Genomic DNA, 20,000 nt, shown 5'->3' on the forward strand with positions numbered 1-20,000 from the left:
ACAGTATTTCATTGGATTATAAAAGAGTTTTCTTTTCTTCAAATGCAACTTAAGGCTAAGTTTATGTTTATGGCTCAAAAAAAAAAAACATACAAAAACTGAGGCACTTTGAGATCTCAGTGGAGAAAAATAAAAATAAAAACAGGAGGCTTGCACTTAAAATCTCACATTCAGGATCTCTTGCGGTGGATCTTTTGGCAAACAGAATCAGTGTGTTCTCAGCAGACCGACACGTCTGTGTGTTTACGCTCAGTAGTAAAACCAAATGGACAAAAACACGAGTAAAACACTAAAGTGGACACCTTCTTCTCAGTTGTTACCTAGCAACAGAGGAAAATAGCTACCTCTAGTACTCCTTGTGCTCATCAAACACATGACGCAAATAATATGATGTGACAAAAAGGAAATGGAAGCAGAAATTAAGATGCAGAAAGAAGCGAGAGATTTAAATAACAAAACAAAGAATGTACTCTCTAATCAGCTCCACCTAAAGCGTGTGTGCACCTAAATTATTGTGCAAGGTAACAATTTTTATACCAATTCCAAACCACATCAACCTGTTCTTTTGTCACAATGTTGTCAGAGCGAACATGAGGTTCAGATGAACACGTAAAAAACTACGAAAAATCAACTGATCACGCTAAAATGACAGTTAATATGTATGTATTTTGTACACATTTATTCACACGTTTGCATTACTGAGAGCAGGAAAGAGGCAGGCTTCTCTGGTAAGCAGTATCTTCATAATATCGTTAAATTAAAATAAATGATCAACAAATTAATCTGTCTCGACAGCCATTACAAGTGAAGGCATTATCTACACACAGTAAGAAATCTCAATTAGAAAAACACTAGAAACTATAAAATACTCTTCATGAAAATACTTAAATAACACACAAATCCAAATGCACAACACCGCCTGTAGTCCCATTTAGCAACTTGATAGCAACAGTCTTTTTAAAGAAGCGTAACCGATTTAAAAACAAATCAAGAGTGTGATGGAACTGATGTGTTTTATGTTGTAGAACAAAACGTGAAAGTATCTTGAGTTTGTGTTAGCCACAGACCTTATTTAAGCGATTTTACTGAAACCCCATTCAAAAAACCCTTGACTTTGAGACGAGGGAACCGGAACTGCTAAAATGCTAACTCGCTTCCGGGTTTTTGCATACAAATTGACGTCATAGTTCCTCCACTCTATTTAGCTTCTATGTGATTGGACAGGAATAACAGGACTGATTTTTCTAATCGCCATAGACAAGAAAAAATAAAGTAGTGACTGCAGGTTGAAGGAAAGTAGAAGTAAAAGTACAGATACATTACTAAAAATGTACTCAAGGGAAAGTAAAAATACACTTCGAAAATTACAATTCCTGAGAAAAAAATTACTCCATTACTGTAATTTTAGTATTTGTAATTTGTTACTTTACACCACTGATGAGTTGAAACAACCCAATTCTTAAGTCTTGTTTGGGACAGCTTAATTGTTTTATGTTTAATCCACTTAAATTCGTAACAATCATGTTAACTTAATCGATTTGTGTTGGGAATACATGAAGGAATTGTGTGAAGTCCAGCATTTACAGTGTATATTATGATAAAGATATTTAGAAGAAAGCTAAAAACCTGTAAGGAAAAACAAATACTACGGAAGTCAATGGTTCCAGATTTCCTTTCTTCAAAATATGTATTTTGTGCTCAACAGAATAAAGTCAAACATGTTTTAAAAAAGTAAAGGGTACATAATGATTACAAAATTTCATATTAGGGCAAACTATCACTTTAATGATTATATACAAAATAAATAGCACTTAATAACAATGGTGTAACTTCACATAGAGTTGATTGGTTTTGCAGCTGACAGTGTTAATTTCATTGACGAAAATATTTTCGTGACGACCAAGATTCAACTGACGAAAATTAAATAAAAATTAAGTGATGATGATGACAACTATACAACTATAATAAAAATATACTGACATTTTCGTTGACTAATAATAAAAAAAAAAACAGACAAGAAATGTGTGTGAGGGATGTTTTTTTTGAAAATATATAATCGTTTTGAATTGGTGTGTGACGCGTGACGCACATTTGAAAAATAACTGATCCACCAGTAGAAACGGGAAGCGATTACATCATCTTCCATATGGGCGTCTGTCTGTCTGATTAAACTCTAATAAAAAGGCAACAGCAGAGAGGAAAAGAAGAGAAGATTCACGTTTGATGTCAAGACAAAAAGGTCTGTAAACCGTGTGGGGAGGAAATAGCTCATCAAAATTAATTAAACCAAAATATATTTTAGTCAACTGAATCTAGAGTAGATGTAGTCGACCAAAATCTAATGAAATTTAGTCAACTAAAACGAAGGCCGCGTTTACACTAATAGATTTTAGTTTTAAGATAGCGTTTAGAATGAAAACGATCCACGTCCACAATGGCGTTTCATCTGGTGCTTCTGAAATGTTTTCCGTCCACACTACACCGCTGAAAATGCACATCATGTGAAAAATACACACACACTGGCATGCGCTGCAGCGTATGCAGAGGTCTGAGCTCCAGGAAATCAGCAGGTGCTTTAAGCACACCTCCCCAGATGAGAGCAGCGGACGTCAGACAGCTCATCAAGAATATACAGCTGATGTAATCTCACTATAGTTGCTAAACGTGATAATTCATATTGTCACTCTATCTCTATAAATCTATTATATTACTTCTTCTCAGGTAGTACGTTTCACGTATGTTTTGTTGTTTGTTTTCTGTTTGCGTTCTCTTCTCTCTCTTCCGTTGTGTATCTGGTCCCGTTTTAGGTGCGCAACCATTGGTCGAGGGGGCTGTCAATCATCATTGTGACTCAATCGGCACGCCAATCAGGAGCTGGTCCACACAGTATAAAAGCCGTGCGCTTGTGCTGTTCTCCAGGAGCGCTTGGCTCACCACCAGACTCCTAACTTGTGTCGGACGGCCTGTTCATTTATCTTTTGCTTAGTCTGGTTGCTGTTGCTGTGTTGTCTAGTTTGCTCTCGATTTAGTGATCGATGTATTAGATTAGCTTGTGCAGCTCAATTTAGTATCTATTGAGAAGTTGAACGATCTTTATAGGAATTGGATTCATAGCTCTTGCTTTGCTAATGGCTAACTGTGTGTACTTTACGAGAACTCTAGTAATTAGCATAGTATCTTTATTTGTTGGTTAGTTTATGGAGACGTTGCCACATGTGTAATTATGTTTTGGAGTAGTCCTGAAGTTTAGTTAAGCGACGTGCTGAAGATTCCGGTTTTGTTTCTGCATTTTTCTTTGGTTAGTTAGTTTAGTGGGTTGGGGTTTAGTTAGATTGTTTTGTTATACTTATTTCATTGTTTTGGCAACTCTCCTGTTTTTCATTTAATTTGATTATTTAAAATTACATTTCCATCTAATTTCCTGAAATGTATTGTTTGACATTCTGTTTAATAAATACTTACTTTTTGTTTCACTTAAGCAGTTGTGTCTTCTCATTTTCCATCCAGCATCATTAGACTCACTGATTGTTACTTTTCATCCATTTAATATCTTAACAACTTAAACACGTAACAGTAAAGATAAGTTAATATATTAATCAATTTAACCCTGATTTTGCACAATTGACGGATTGTTTGACTATTTCTGATATTGTATAAACTTAATGTACGTTATACTTTTATAATGGCCATTATTGATTATCAAAACTGATATTCAGCGAAAGAGAGGGGATGTTTTTTAGTTTTCAATGAAAATGAGAGGAGGCAGTTATCTTATAGGCTACGTTTTTGTTGTAAATATGCATGCAGTGAAGACGGCACTCGTATAAATAGGTAGCTACACGATGCCTCAAGATTTTTGGTGTCTGTTAAGCTGTTAATAGCAAAATTAAAATAGGCAGTTCCATATTTTAGGTTTTCATTTTATTGTTGAGAAAGTCAGAGTGATTCGAATGATGGTATAAAACAGGCTACACTGTTCCCTTTGAAGATTTACCAACGTGTCCAAGGAAAGGATGCAAGACTGAACTTTGTGTACTTAATATTAAGGAAAAGGTCCAATCGGATGCGAATATCTGCAGCCACGCCTCCATTTTCAGATGTTTCCGTTTCCCCCATTCACACTGACATTTCAAAAACAAGCAGCCTCTTCAGCGTCTCCAAACACTCCGTTTTTGAGGCTCGAATACTCCAGGGTAGTGTAAACAGAAGGCATAACCGTAGCAAAAGTTATTCGTTTTAAAACTAAAACGTATTAGTGTAAACGAGCCTAAAACGACTCAGAATAGGACAAACTACAATGGAATTTTAGACTAAAACTAAATCAAAATTTGCAGTCAAAATTAACACTGCTAGCTGATTAATTTTATGTTTTCATTAATTTTTCTTTATTTTATTACTATGTATTCCATATGTACGCATGTAGAGGAAAGCACATATTGCTGAAAGAGTGTACGTGTGCTTATGTTTGTGAGTGTATTCAGATGTATGATCTCTGACATATATCTGATGTACAGTTGAAGTCAGAATTATTAGCCCCCCTTAATTATTACCCCTCCTGTTTATTTTTTTCCCCTAATTTCTGTTTAACGGAGAGAAGATTTTTTCAACACATTTCTACACATAATAGTTTTAATAACTCATCTCTAATAACTGATTTATTTTATTTTTGCCATGATGAGAGTAAATAATATTTGACTAGATATTTTTCAAGACACTTCTATACAGCTTAAAGTGACATTTAAAGCCTTAACCAGATTAATTAGGTTAACTAGGCAGGTTAGGGTCATTAGGCAAGTTATTGTATAACGATTATTTGTTCTGTAGACAGTCGGAAAAAAAATCTAGCTCAAAGGGGCTAATAATTTTGACCCTAAAATGGCGTTTAAAAAATTTAAAACTGCTTTTATTCTAGCCGAAATAAAACAAATAAGACTTTCTCCAGAAGAAAAAAATATTATCAGACATACTGTGAAAATTTCCTTGTTGTTAAACATAATTTGGGAAATATAAAAAAATAAATAAATAAATAAATAAAAATCAAAGGGGGTTAATAATTCTGACTTCAACTGTAAGTGTAATTCTATTTGAGAAAATAAAAAAGAATGATATATTTTTTAAAATGATGTAACCCTGTACAGTCCCCTTGTAAGTGCCATATCAGCATGTCCTATTACAAGTCCTCAAAATGTATCCATTTTCACCATTATCCTTGGTCCAGCTCTCCACACTTACCAATCTCATCCTGGATCTCCTCTGCGACATACGGCACCTTGTAGAGCAGAGACAGGCTCTGGTTCATCCTCTCCTCGATCACCCTCAGGTGCGTCATCACCTAAAAAACCCAAAAGCTTACTTTTAATACGAAGGACTTGCACAAGGCGGCTTCATCCTGCAGGACAGAACAGGTCTGTGATTGTGATAAAGGGCATGTAAGCGGTGGAGGATTACCGTAAATCACAAAAGCACTAAAGCTTTGCGGTGATCTCAATGCATAATGGCGAGGAGATGAAGCTGACTGTGGCTTGTAAAAATGTGTTTGAGCAACCACGCCTGTTCCTTTTGTTGTCATCACATGTGTGTGCAATGCTCAAAAACCAACAACAGATGGCAATGATGGGCCTATGCAAATCTGAGAGTGAAAAAAAGCTCTAAAATGTCCTCGTAGACCCTCCAGGCGTCCGTCTGGACCTCAGAAAGTTCCTGCACACTGTATTTAGCCGTCGCACTGTTGGTTTAGGAAGTAACACTGTTTATGTTGGTCTGCCAGTCATACCTGGACTTGAAGTCAATTGAGAGGAGTTGCCAAAATAGATTGGACTGCAATTTTCACAAACACAGGGTTATATAAAGCACAGCCCACAGGCTACATGCTTTTAGAAGACCTACAATGGCTGTTGATAAAAAAAAATAAATAAATAAAAATTCTTAAAAGTGCCCTAACTATACAGGTAAATAGACAGTGTATAAGTAACTATGGGGTGTTTTGCAATGAGTATGTGTATTGTTTCCCCATGCACAATATGTGAGGTATTTTCTGAGCATTTTGGACTTAAATCTGCTGTACTATATTATATACACGTCCTTTTTATTTTGTTCATTTATTTTTATTTTTTGCTGTATAATGTCCTATTCATTATACTTAATTTCCACGTTTATTTCTGAAGAAGAGGGGACCAGTGGGATCGTAAGCCCTATTAAGGATGTGACAGTATGACTATTATCAAACAGCATAATTGTGTGAGAATGATGTGAACATTGTGTGTGATATCTCTGGGGCCCTGTTTTCATTTAATTTCATTCATTCATTCATTCATTTTTTATTATTTTTTAATTTTATTTATTTATTTATTTTATTTTACTTCATTTTATTTTACTTTTTATTTTATTTCATTGTATTTAATTAAATTTTATTAAATTTTATTTCATTTAGTTTTATTTTATTTCATTATTTAATTTCATTTTATAATTTAATTAAATGTTATTTAATTTCATTGTATTTTATTTCATTTTATTTTATTCTACTTTATTTTATTTTACTTCATTGTATTTTATTTAATTATTTCATTGATTTTACTTTATTTTCTTTTATTTGTTTATTATAATAGAATTGTTTATTTTATTTCATTGTATTTTATTTCATTTCATTTCATTATTTAATTAAATTAAATTTTATTTTCTAATTTATTTTATTGTATTTTACTTCATTGTATTTTATTTCATTTTATGTCATTGTATTTTACATCCTTGTATTTTTTATTTATGTATTTTTGAGTGTATGTTAAAGTTGTTTATTGCACAATTGTATAATGTAAAATTGACATTGTATTTTACTTCATTGTATTTTATTTGATTTCACATCAAAAGTTAAAAAAATATTATGACAATATGATTTAAGGTGTTAAATATCAGTGATCCCATTTAAGGATACATAACTAAAATCAAAAAATGTTTCTATTAATATTAAAAGTTGGGTCTGAGCTTACAAGAACTAGCAATGAACACTTATATTTTGATCATTAACATTAACAGAATCATTATACATTCTAACAAACATATTTCTCATTGTTAGTTAATGAACTAATGAAACCTGATTGTAAAATGTTCCTAAAAACCTCTTGAATCTATAGCCCCACAACTAGAATCCAGGAAGTTTGCCTCTAATTAACTCTGAAGTAAACAGGAACTGCCATCAGTGCATAAACAGAAACGGCTGATGGAAACGTACAAATGTAGCTATGGTTTCCCATGATTCTTTGATCTGAGCACACCTCTGACGCTGTGCCACGTCCCGTCTCCCATGACAAACATTAAAACTAAGGTCAGTCGTCAATGCAAATTACAGAGCCACGCCATTGGCTCACGCTCTAAACTTGCATCCAATTAAATTACAAGGTCTGGTGTTACACAAGAGCTGTAGAATGATAATCTTCCCTACAATGTTGAAAGTCTTAGGCCACCTCCAGCTTTGGTGGCCTAAAATTCATTGCACACCGAGTCAGAAATGTTTGCACATTCAAAATAAATACGACCTCTATTTGAGTCAATCACATTAACATTAGTATTATTAAGATTACCACTATTACAAACCAAATATAGAGGAAATAGTCACACAATTTCAAAAAAACAACACAATATTTAGAACAAAACTGTGTCTTTAAATAAAAGTTGATGTTCAATGTGATTTGGCACTGAAAATCCCTGTAATAAACAATGGATTTTCTAAAATAACATGGCAGGTAATACCTGGCCTCTTTCAGCACTTCCCAGAGTTTTTATTTAGATTTAGACTATTGCATCTTTCATTTTCTGTCGATGTTATTCCATACTGGCTCTATAATATTCAGATCTTGATTCTGGGCAGGCCATTTCATGACTGTCCGTGTTTCACTAGATGATTTCACTGCAAAAGCCATGTGTTTAAGATCATTATTGTTTACTTTTCAGTATTCACAATCCAAACTACCCTCATGGGCCAGTTTATTAGGTACAACCAACTCAATGCATTTAGGCACGTAGACACGGTCAAGACGATCTGCTGCAGTTCAAACCGAGCATCAGAACGGGGAAGAAAGGTGATTTAAGTGACTTTGAACGTGACATGGTTGTTGGTGCCACACGGGCTGGTCCGAGTATTTTAGAAACTGCTGATCTACTGGGATTTTTACACAACCATCTCTAGGATTTACAGAGAATGGTCTGAAAAAGAAAATATCCAGTGAGTGACAGTTCTATGAGCGTGAATGCTTTGTTGATGACAGAGATCAGAGGAGAATGGCCAGACTGGTTCGAGCTGATAGAAAGGCAACAGTAACTCAAATAACCACTGTCACAACTGAGGTCTGCAGAAGAGCATCTCTGAACGCACAACACGTCCAACCTTGAAGCAGATGAGCTACAGCAGCAGAAAACCACACCGGGTGCCACTCCTGTTAGCTAAGAACAGGAAACTGAGACTACAATTCACACAGGGTTACCAAAATTGGAAAGTAGATGATTGGAAAAACATTGCCTGGTCTGATGAGTCTCAATTTCTGCTGCGACATTCGGATGGAAGGGTCAGAATTTGGCATCATCAACATGAAAGCATGGATCCATCCTGTCTTGATGACCACAGTGTACCCATCTTCTGATGGGAACTTCCAGCAGGATAACACACAATGTCATAAAGCGCCAATCATAGATTGGTTTCTTGAACATGACAAGGAGTTCACTGTACTGAAATGGCCTCCACAGTCATGAGATCTCAATCCAATAGAGCACCTTTGGGATGTGGTGAAACCGAAGATTCGCATCATGGATAAGCAGCCGATAAAATCTGCAACAACTGCGTGATGCCATCATGTCAATGTGGACCAAAATCTCTGAGGAATATTTCCAGTACCTTGTTGAATCTATGCTACGAAGGATTAAGACAGTTCTGAAAGGAAAATGGGGTCCAACCAGGTACAAGTAAGGTGTACCTAATAAAGTGGCCGGTGAGTGTATATTGCCACTGGAAGAAACGTAGCTCTAAACCAGCACAGAGCCTCCAACATGTTTCACTGAAGGCCAAAAGCACCAATTCTTTCATCTTTCACGTCTTGAAAACTTACAACAACAACAAAAGAACCAGTTTTTTGGTTTGTATTCTAATATAGAGAGAGAGAAATAATTATTAATGTGATTACACCATCACTAAAACAACAAATGTAATACAAATGCTCTAAAACTCGGAAGTATGTGATTTATCAGGAAAGAGAAGCAGTTGTGGTGATACTGACTTGGGACTTCATCTGGGCGGCCTTTTCAGGGTCCACAGCCAGGACGTGCTGGTAGTGGCGGATAGTATGCTGACGATCCTTATTCTCTGCGCGCACGTATCTCTTCAGGGCCTGCAGGATACGGTGAGGCTGCAGAGACAGAGAGAGAGAGCAGATGAAATGACCATAAAGCAGAGAAAATAACAGGTCAGGTGGTCGTCTTATGAGCTGGCTGATCCGTGAATCAAAGAGCCCAAAGATCTGCTGGACAGAGAAATAACAGGAGGATTAGTAGCGATGCTGACTCTGGTTCTCTTCGTGCAAGTCATTTCAGAGGATTAAACATTACATAGGTGCCTGATTCATATTAATATCTAAAGTAACTGAAGCCGCCCCCCTGCTGTTCTGAGGTTTTAGCCGGGTAATGGAGGACAGGTAATCCGTCAAGCTGCGGAGAGGAAAGACAGCCATCGCCCATCTGAGACTTAAGGAATGGAAGTGTAATGTGGTAATTATGACATGAGGACAATCCTTCAAGGAAGCGCTTGTCTGCTAAACTTCTTCTGCTCAGAGCTTGCATTTCTCACATGAGCGCACATGAACCACACTCATTTATATAGTGTCAAGTTAGACCACTTAATCCAGATTTTAACATCCATCTCGAGTGAATGAAATGCATGTGGTCAGTATAAATGCAATGCTATTTACACCTGGTATTAACATGCATCACTAACGTGTCTCTTGCAAACACTTATGACTGGATTTCAAAAGATAGTCAATGACATGACAGATCTATTAAATGCATTAAGATATGGAGCCAGATCAGTCTCAAAAATAATACTTAAAATAATACTTAAAATTAATTAAATTTGTGTGTTTATGAATCGTGTTTTCAATTTACAAATTGGATTTGTGAATTTCCGAATCGCGTTTTGAACTTACTAATTGGATTTGTGTGTTTATGAATACTGTTTTGAATTTACGAATTGGATTTGTGTATTTATGAATCGTGTTTGAAGTTACGAATTGGAATTTTGTATTTATGAATCGTGTTTTTAACTTACGAATTGGATTTGTGTATTTATGTATCGTGTTTGAAGTTACGAATTGGAATTTTGTATTTATGAATCGTGTTTTTAACTTACGAATTGTATTTGTGTATTTATGAATAGGGTTTTGAATTCATGAATGGAATTAGTATTTTTATGAATCGTGTTTTGAAGTTACGAATTGTATTTGTGCGATTATGAATCATGTTTTGAAGTTACGAACTGGATTTGTGCGTTTATGAATCGTTTTTGAATTGACTAACTGGATTTGTGCATTTATGAATCGTGTTTTTAAATTTACGAATTGGATTTGTGTATTCATGAATCGTATTTTGAACTTAAAAATTTGATTTTGTAAATGTGAATTGTGTTGTGGATGTATAAATTCATTTTGTAAATGTATTATTTTTGAGACTGATCTGGTTCCATTTTTAAAAGAGCACTTTATGGCATTTATTATGAATATATTAGCCTTAAGGTTATTTATAGGCTAGTTTAGATGATTTATGCATTTAAAGCACAGCTGTCAAACTCAGTTCCTGGACCGCCGAATCTCTGCACAGTTTAGTTCCAACCCTTATTAAACACACCTGATCAAACTAATTGAGTCCTTCAGTCTTGTTTGAAACCTATAGGTAAGTGTGTTGAAGTAGGGTTGCAACTAAACTATGCAGGGCTGTGGCCTTCCAGGAACTGACACCCCTGATTTAAAGGAACACTCTACTTTTTTGTAAATAGGCTCATTTTACAACTCCCCTAGAGATAAGCAGTTAAGTTTTACCATTATTGAATCCATTCAGCCGATCTCTGGGTCCAGCGGGAGCACTTTTAGCTTAGCATAGCATAGATCATTGAATCTGATTAGACCATTAGCATCTGACTCAAAAAAATCAAAAAAATTCATTTGATAATTCTTCTATTTAAAGCTCGACTCTTCTGCAGTTACATCGTGTACTAAGACAGAGAGACAAAGAAAAGTTGCTATTTTCTAGGTTGATATAACTAGGAACTATACTCTTATTCTGGTGTAATAATCAAGGAACTTTACTGCTGTAACATGCCAATGACATTACACAGCAAATTTATAGCATATTTAAACTGATCTCGAATGCATTTTCATTCTGACCAGGTCTAAACAGCCCCTTAATGACCTTAATATGCTAACAAAAACAACTTTATAATCACAGCTGTAAATAGGCTGGTGTTAAGTCACTGAGTGTGATCTTACCCGTGGTGGGTCAGCCTGCAGAGCGGCAAGGTAGTTCTCCAGGGCGAGGCGGCGGCGGTCGTTCAGCATGGCCTCCACCCGGGCGAGATGAGTCTCCACCAGCTGCTGCTTCTCACTGGCCGCCTCCTCCTCCAGAGACTCCACCATGGCCTGGAAGTGCTGCAGTAAAAATAATAAAAGCCCCATAAATAAACAGATACGTCCTGAGCTAGATGTCCTCTGGCGTGGATGCGGAGGTTTACCTGGATCAGAGTCTGTCTCTCAGCTTTAGGCAAGTTTCTGGCCTGGCTCTCGGCCTCCTCCCATTCCTTCCTTACCTGGAGAAAGAAACACATAAAATGTACATGGGTGTTTTTATAAATGAAGTTTTCCCTGATTTAGTTTTTTAACAAATCTCTGTCCACATGAAAAGGAAAAAATGAAATGTGATGCATGTTAAGTGCACGCCGAACCAACAGGTGGCGACACTTTTATGCTGAGTTCACACTAAACGAAGAATTAAGTAGACTACCTGACAAAAGTCCTGTCGCCTATCCAAGTTTTAGGAACAACTAATAATAACTTGACTTCTAGTTGATCATTTGGTCTCAGAAGTGGCTTATATGAAAGACAAAGGCCTCTAGAATACGCTTATTTAACCAAAATAAAATATGATTAAGCCTTGATTTTTGATTATTTCATTAGGACAGTAAGGTCTGACTTTGCTTAGACAAAAGTCTTGTCACTTAACAGAAATAATGTACAGTATAGAATATAAAGTCATGGTGCAGTGGAAAAAGAATTAATACTTTGTATGACTCCCATGAGCTTGAAGGACTGCATCCATACATCACTGCAATGACTCAAATAACTGATTAATAAAGTCATCTGGAATGGCAAAGAAAGCGTTCTTGCAGGACTCCCAGAGTTCATCAAGTTTCTTTGGATTCATATTCAATGCCCCCTCCTTCATCTTACCCCAGACATGCTCAATAATGTTCTTGCCTGGTGACTGGGCTGGCCAATCCTGAAGCACCTTGACCTTCTTTGCTTTCAGGAACTTTGATGTGGAGGCTGAAGTATGAGAAGGAGCGCTATCCTGCTGAAGAATTTGCCCTGTCCTGTGGTTTGAAATTTAATGGGCAGCACAAATGTCTTGATACCTCAGGCTGTTGATGTTGCCATCCACTCTGCAGATCTCCCACACGCCCCCATACTGAATGTAACCCCAAATCATGATTTTTCCTTCACCAAACTTGACTGATTTCTATGAGAATCTTGGGTTCATGCGGGTTCCAACAGGTCTTCTGCAGTATTTGTCCTGGCCAAAACCACTAAATCTTTCACGTCATAAAAACTTACAACAACAACAAAAACAAACCTGTGTTTTTGGTTTGTGTTTTAATATAGTGAATGAACAATAACTATATACAGTTGAAGTCAGAATTATTAGCCCTTCTGAATAATAAGCCCCGCTGTATATTTTTTTCCCCCAATATCTGTTTAACAGAGAGGTTTTTTCATAAGAGTTTTAATAACTGATTTCTAATAACTGATTTCTTTTATCGTTGCCCTGATGACAGTAAATAATATTACTAGATATTTTCCCAGACACTTCTACACAGCTTAAATTGACATTTAAAGGTTTAAATGGGTTAACAAGGTAAATTAGACAGGTTAGGGTAATTAGGGAAGTCATTGTATAACAGTGGTTTGTTCTGTAGACGATCAAGAATAAAAATGCTTAAAGGGGCAAATGATATTGAGCTTTAATGTTTTTAGAAAATTAAATACTGTTTTTATTCTAGCCGAAATAAAACAAATAAGACTTTCTCCAGAAGAAAAAAAATATAGGAAATACTGTGAAAAATTCCTTGCTCTGTTATTCATAATTTGGGAAATACTTGAAAAAATATTCACAGGGGGATAATAATTTTGACAAGTGTATTCATGCAGAATATACGAAAAATAAAAGTGACACTGCACTGACCCTCTCCATACGGTTGCGGTGTCTGATCTCGAGTTGCTCCTTGGCTTTCTGGAAGCGGCTGTGCTCTTTATCATCTGCCGGGGTCTCGAAGTAGACATCCACATCATCTGTGGGCTGAGGGGTCGGCGGGACGGCTGAGGGAAGACAGAAAGAGAGCGATGATAAACACTGAAGCTCTGATTCAAATATGAGCCAGGCTGCACTGTACTGTTCAAATCGACAACCCTTTCGTTAAGTTCACCTTCGTTTTTATTTAATCCAAATTTATTTAAAAAAAATTATAACTTAGTTTAATGTTATCTTCAGAGAACTTCCTCACCCCAGAGCTACATGAATTAAAGCAATGTGTTTGCTACTTATATACATTTTGTCTTATTAGTCAAGTAACATCACTGTCCTTTTCTTTGATGCGTTCAAAATAATGAATGCATTCTCTCATCGTGTATGTGATTCAACATAATTTTAATTCAGCAATTTCTTTTTTTTTTTAAACGAATTAATTTAAATAAAAAGTAAATTATAGTAGTGAAATAGAATGGAATTTTAGTCAGAATTATTAGCCCCCCTTTTAATTTTTTACAAGTAACGCAAGATACATAATTTAATCTTTTGTATATGTATATATGTATATAAACAGAAATATTATTAATTATTTAATATTTTTAATAATATAAATTATTATAAATTATAAATGTGTATATATATAAACTTTTTAAAAGTATTTTTCCAAGTGTATATAACCTATAGGTTACTACTATAAGAAAATATCAGCATTTGGTACATACTTTCAGTAATATCTTTGCTTCAAATTAGCCCATCTAATCCTGTTTATATGAAATAAGCCTGCTCCCGAGCAGGTTTGAGCTACCAGAACTGTTGTTATGACAACAACTCTCGGGTGAGTTTTCAAGAATGAAACGATCCTGGATCGTGTCCAATCGTCAATAACCAAATTCAGCTAATTGAGTACATAGTAAACATAGTAAGTGTATTTATGAATGCACACTATAATCTGTCATTTTACTCCACAGAACTCCATATAAAAGCCATAAGCTTTTTTGCACAGGCCTATCTAAACGGTTAATGCTGCCAACTGATGATCAACAGTAAAAATAAAAAGTATGACCTCTTCCCAAGGGGGAAAAACACCAACAATCAAGAATGCATGATTATATGGTGCCATGGCTTTGCAATCAAAAATGTCATTATAATGAAGGTCAATGGGGCAAAAACAGCCCCCAACATAATGAAAGGGTAGTCAATTTGAACAATACACAATGGTTAAATATTATTACTTCTATCTTTAAAAGTAATGCGCTACTTTACTCATAACTCAGAAAAGTAATATTATTATGTATCTTGTGTTACTTGTAATGCAGTTTATGAGGCACACTTAAAGGGCGGTTTATCTAAAAAAGCAAGTGGACATTTAGGGTGCTCAGTGGCATTTGAAACAGAGCTATAGAGACACATTTTAAAAACATACAGAAACACACAGACAGACAGACAGATCAGCAGAGGCAGAGCAGCTGACAAAAACAACATCAGACCCAAGCGGAGAATAACTTTTTCCACAGAGAGCCACGACTCTGGAGATGGCTTTGTAATTCCCATGATTCTGAGAGTATCAGACAGTCCTTCATTCCCAATTCCTTTCATCCCGTCCTCTGGATTGCTCTCTTCTGACAGAACTGCTCTCCTTAGCATTTATCTTAGGAGATATGCGAATCTCTGCACGCAATGATCAAGACGTGAGCTTAAAAATCAGCTTTCTTTAGTGTATGGATGACAAGAGCGGCTTGATTACCCACGAGGCTGTGCACAAAGGGCATTTTCATAAGAACAAACAGTCAACGCTGATAAAAGCCTCGAATCATGAAGGTTAATGTGACAAGAAACATCATATTAATCCCATGATTCCCAAATGCCACAAAAACATGGGATGACTGGAGTATTAGGAAGAAAAAAAAAAACACATCAGAAGAGTAGAGAAATAAAATGGAGCGCTCTGCAAAGCAATAACAACACAACCTCGGGTGACTTCTTATTATTAAATAATAATAATAATAATAAATAACAGTTAGTAGTAGCAATTTTCATTATTATTATTATTATTGTTATAATTATTATTATTATTATGAAAGAACATTTGTTTTTATTTACATGTAAATATTTATTAATTATTAAGTAATTATATACGAGTTAAATATGAAATGCATGTAATAATCTTCTTGCTTTAAATATTAATTAATAACAAAATAATTATTTTAATATTATTTTTATTATTATTATTAAATAATAAATAATAGTTAATAGTAGCACATATCTATTATTATTATTAATAGAATTATTTATTAATTCTTAAGTAATTATATACGAGTATATATATATATTTTACACACACACACATGTATACACACACACATACATACAGGGCTTGATATTAACACCCGCCAGCCGCCAAATACGGCTAAACAATAAACAATAATAATAAATAAATAATAATAATAATTATTATTATAGTAGTAGTAGCGTTATCACCCAAGGTTACACTTAATACAGTTTTCAAGGCTGTTTTGAATGTCAATTATAGGTTGGAACAGTTAGCATTGTGACAGAGCAGAAGGAGGCGGAGAATAAGAGGGAAGAGCAGAGGCAGGCGGAGCAAAAAAGGACGGAGCAGAGGAAGGCGGAGCAGAAGGGGTGGAGTCCTCAGTGGCGAGTGTGACTTACTCAGGCGTTTGCACACGGCCATGCAGTACTCCTCTGAATCGAAATTGTTGCGGTTGCCAGCACAGCCTCCATAGATGAAGCGCACACACTTCCTCTGCTGCATGTCGAAGTGCCAGCGAGGCATAGAGGCGCGGCAGGGGCCGGTCTCCGCCTCCAGAGAACACACAGCTAACACAGGAGTAGGCGCAGTTAGAGCCTCTAACCACTGGAAGCACTGCTCAGTAATACCCTTTACTATACAGCGCAACAGACAGTCTGGGTGCAGAAGCTAGTTTTTATAAATAGTTTATCCATAGATTTTGAACTTTAAGACCTTTGTTACAAAAAAAATACGTAAAGTCTGTGTGAACCAGAAGTTGCTGAGACTATTTCTATATGTTAACAACTTCCAACTGAAATTAAAGATTAAGTAGGGGGTGGGGCTTTATTTTTGTACATCATTCCCTCTCAGCAAACTAACAGTAATAGGAACGTGGTTAAAAATATTTCGTTTGAAGCGTAAAAACTGATGTCAACAGAGATGTACTGCAAATGGTCAGAGTTTAATTGAAGACAACATAAATTTTTTTTTTCATCAGTGGATTAATTTGCGCTGATTAATTGTTTACCTAAAGAATAAGAATGTGCGCTAGCAAAATGAACAGTCAATTTTTATTTCCCACCAATTAGCCCCGCCTATTAGTCACGATCTCTCCCTCACTAGCATAGGACGTTAGTCTTGTTTTTGAGTCTGCCATTATGCTGACACACAGGCATTTGTAGCTCCGCCCTCTTTTAAATAGAGCACAATCTCATTTGAATTTAAAGCAACAGTCGTCAAAATGCCAATTAGGATCAAAGCCTAAAAGGGGAGTTTCAACGAGTTATAAAACATTATCAGTGGGGTATTTTGAGCTGAAATGTCACACACACACACACACTCTAGGGACATGAGAGACTTATTTTACGTCTTGTAAAAAGGGGCGTAAAACTGTAGGTCCCCTTTAAATACTTCAGAAATTTACAATCTTGTGTACTTTGATTTTGGTTTTAATAGTTTCCGAAACTGATTTTAACAGTATCGTTTCTCATTGTCAGTATTGTTACAGTTGTGGTGCAATTTATAAATTTATAGTAACATTTCATATTGCTCGTCTATTAAATCTGATTTTTATTTTGTACTTTCTACTGGATTCAGGTCAGGTGATTGGCTGAGCCATTCCACAGCTTGGTTTTCTTTCTCTGAAAGCATTTGAGTTTCCTTGGCTGTGTTTTGGATCATTGTCTAGCTGAAATGTCCACCCTGGTTTCATCATCATCATCCTGCTAATGTAGATGCTGGACTGAAGCAGCTAATATTAATTTACAAATGACGAAGGGCAGAGGATTGCTGAAGAACTACTGAGAGATTTCAGCTGAAGTGTGGGCTTTCACCTCCCGTTCTTCATGTGTTCAATACTTTTTCCCTGTTTTATAAAAATTTTATTACACAACTTAATTTGTAAACTAATTAATATGGTTTTCTTTACATATATGGATTTCTTTGGTTGTTATCAATATCAGGTTAAATTTCAAATCAGCACCTTTAGAAATATGTTTTCTAAGAAAAATGGTGATGTGTTCAATACTTATTTACCCCACTGTATTTATCTATGGAGAAAACAGTGTAGTTTCTCTTTTCTTCTGGAACCCAACTGTTGCACTATATAGGACACATATGAGTCAAAGATAAGACAACAGTGACTTTTTATACATCAAAAACATGAAATGCTTCTACTCTGCTGTCTTTTTCATGAAAATAAAATGTCAAAATATGAGTGAAAATGTTTAAATGTCATTAGCATAATTGGCCACTTTATTAGGTACACCTCACTAGTACCAGGTTGGATCCATGCTTTCAAGTTGTTGATGACAAATTCTGACTCTACCATCTGAATGTCACGGCAGAAATCGAGACTCAGACCAGGCAACGTTTTTCCAATCTTCTATTGTCCAATTTTGGTGAGCCTGTGTGAATTGTAGCCTCAGTTTCCTGTTCTTAGCTGATAAGAGTGGTACCCGGTGAGGTGTTCTGCTGCTGTAGCCCATCCGTCTCAAAGGTTGGACGTGTTGTGTGTTCAGAGATGCTCTTCTACACAACTCTGTTGTAACAAGTGGTTATTTGAGTTACTGTTGCCTTTCCAGAACTGCCGCTCACTGGATATTCTCTCTTTTTCAGACCGTACTCTGTAAACCCTAGAGATGGTTGTGCGTAAAAAAAAGTAGATCAGCAGTTTCTGAAATACTCAGAGCAGCCTGTCTGGCACAATCATGCCACGTTCAAAGTCACTTAAATCACCTTTCTTCCCCATCCTGATGCTCGGTTTGAACTGCAGCAGATCGTCTTTGACCATGTCTACATGCCTAAATGCATTGAGTTGCTGCCATGTGATTGGCTCATTAGAAATTTGCATTAACAAGCAGTTGGACAGGTGTACCTAATAAAGTGGCCGGTGACTATTTCATACATTTGAAAATAAATTTGGAAATAAAACAACATCAGAGATCCAACTAATTTGATTATATGATTTAAATGATTAAGAATGTTTAAACCCAAGTGGGTTAAAAGAAAATGGCAAAGTTTAAAGATTTTAAATGAATCAGTATTTTGTTGCTGCACTTTAAACAGTCTTTTAACATTTTAATATTTGAATCGTCGCTAATAACTTTTAATATATGTTATTTAAACTACCGTCTACTACTTCTGTAAATCATGGTAAAAAAAAGTAGCCATCATTTCTGCACAGAAAAATATTACATTAAAAAATACACTTCTACACTTTTGATGCTTGAATAACGCTTCTCATCTTTGACCCATAAACAATCCCAAACAACAAAATGAAGTCTAACTTAAACAAAAGAAAGTCAATAACCTTATGGTGAACAGGACCAGAGATCTGAAGTAAACGAGCTGCTGTAATTGAACTCACTGTGGCAGTAAGGCAATAAATGAAGGAAACAGCGTGAGACTGACCTTCTACTTCCTGCAGAGTTTTGTCATCGTCCTGTTTTTCCGGGATGACAGCTTTCTCTTTCTTCACATCCTTCTCCTCGCTGTCTCTGTCCTCCTCCTCATCCTCGTAGACGTAGTGATAGTCCTCTTCATCTCCATCCTCCTCCTGCTCCTCCTCCTCCTCTGCTGTGTCCTCCTGAGTGGGAGGATCAATGGCAACAGGCTCGCTAAGATAAAAAAAAACAAGACATGGTTGTGATGTAAGGAACTTTTTGGGTCTTTTCAAAGGGAAGCAGTTAAAGGTTTTGTAAAATAAAATAAAAAAAATTTAGATTTCAGTTTTAGTATGTTAGTTTTAAGGATATATATATATATATATATATATATATATATATATATATATATATATATATATATATATATATATAAACTAGTGTTTATAAATTCACGTTAAAAAAAAATGTATTCATATGTCTATGCTTATGTTAGTCTGTTTTTTATTATCCTGAGGTCTCCATAATTCTAGACCAGGCCGTATCCTGAGCAGATGCTGGTCTTGGAGGAGATGGTGGTCTTTGAGGAGTGGAGAGCATAAGACGGGTTTCTGAAAGACCCAGTGACAGACAGAGTTTCCCCATTGATCCCATGGGCCTGGCCTGTACACTCGCCGGTGACCTATTCACACCTCCCAATTCTCTGCGATGGACATTCAGCATTCTCCAGCCGTAGGTGCCTAGACTGCAGCTCTGCACAGGAAGTTTGGCCAGAGGAGAAATGGTCTAGCCCAACTGACCCTGGTTTCTCTCGAGGT

At 35.9% G+C, this 20,000-nt stretch overlaps 1 protein-coding gene across 4 annotated transcripts in view; it reads right to left on the reverse strand.

The window, feature by feature from the left end:
* aplp2 (amyloid beta (A4) precursor-like protein 2) overlaps positions 1-20,000 on the reverse strand; it is a 169,188-nt gene that overhangs the window by 29,301 nt on the left and 119,887 nt on the right. For 3 of the 4 annotated variants that reach the window (XM_056478774.1, XM_056478772.1, XM_056478773.1), the window contains exons 6-12: positions 19,211-19,416; positions 16,219-16,386; positions 13,486-13,619; positions 11,759-11,833; positions 11,517-11,675; positions 9,261-9,389; positions 5,233-5,332 (exon numbers count right to left, since the gene is read on the reverse strand). In XM_056478774.1, the coding sequence (XP_056334749.1) occupies positions 5,233-5,332; positions 9,261-9,389; positions 11,517-11,675; positions 11,759-11,833; positions 13,486-13,619; positions 16,219-16,386; positions 19,211-19,416 (971 nt within the window). The remainder of the gene's footprint in view (positions 1-5,232; positions 5,333-9,260; positions 9,390-11,516; positions 11,676-11,758; positions 11,834-13,485; positions 13,620-16,218; positions 16,387-19,210; positions 19,417-20,000) is intronic. The other variant, XM_056478775.1, reaches the window with a different exon arrangement.

This window comes from Danio aesculapii, chromosome 18, assembly GCF_903798145.1.
Source record: "Danio aesculapii chromosome 18, fDanAes4.1, whole genome shotgun sequence".
In the NCBI taxonomy this organism is placed as follows: Eukaryota; Metazoa; Chordata; class Actinopteri; order Cypriniformes; family Danionidae; genus Danio; species Danio aesculapii.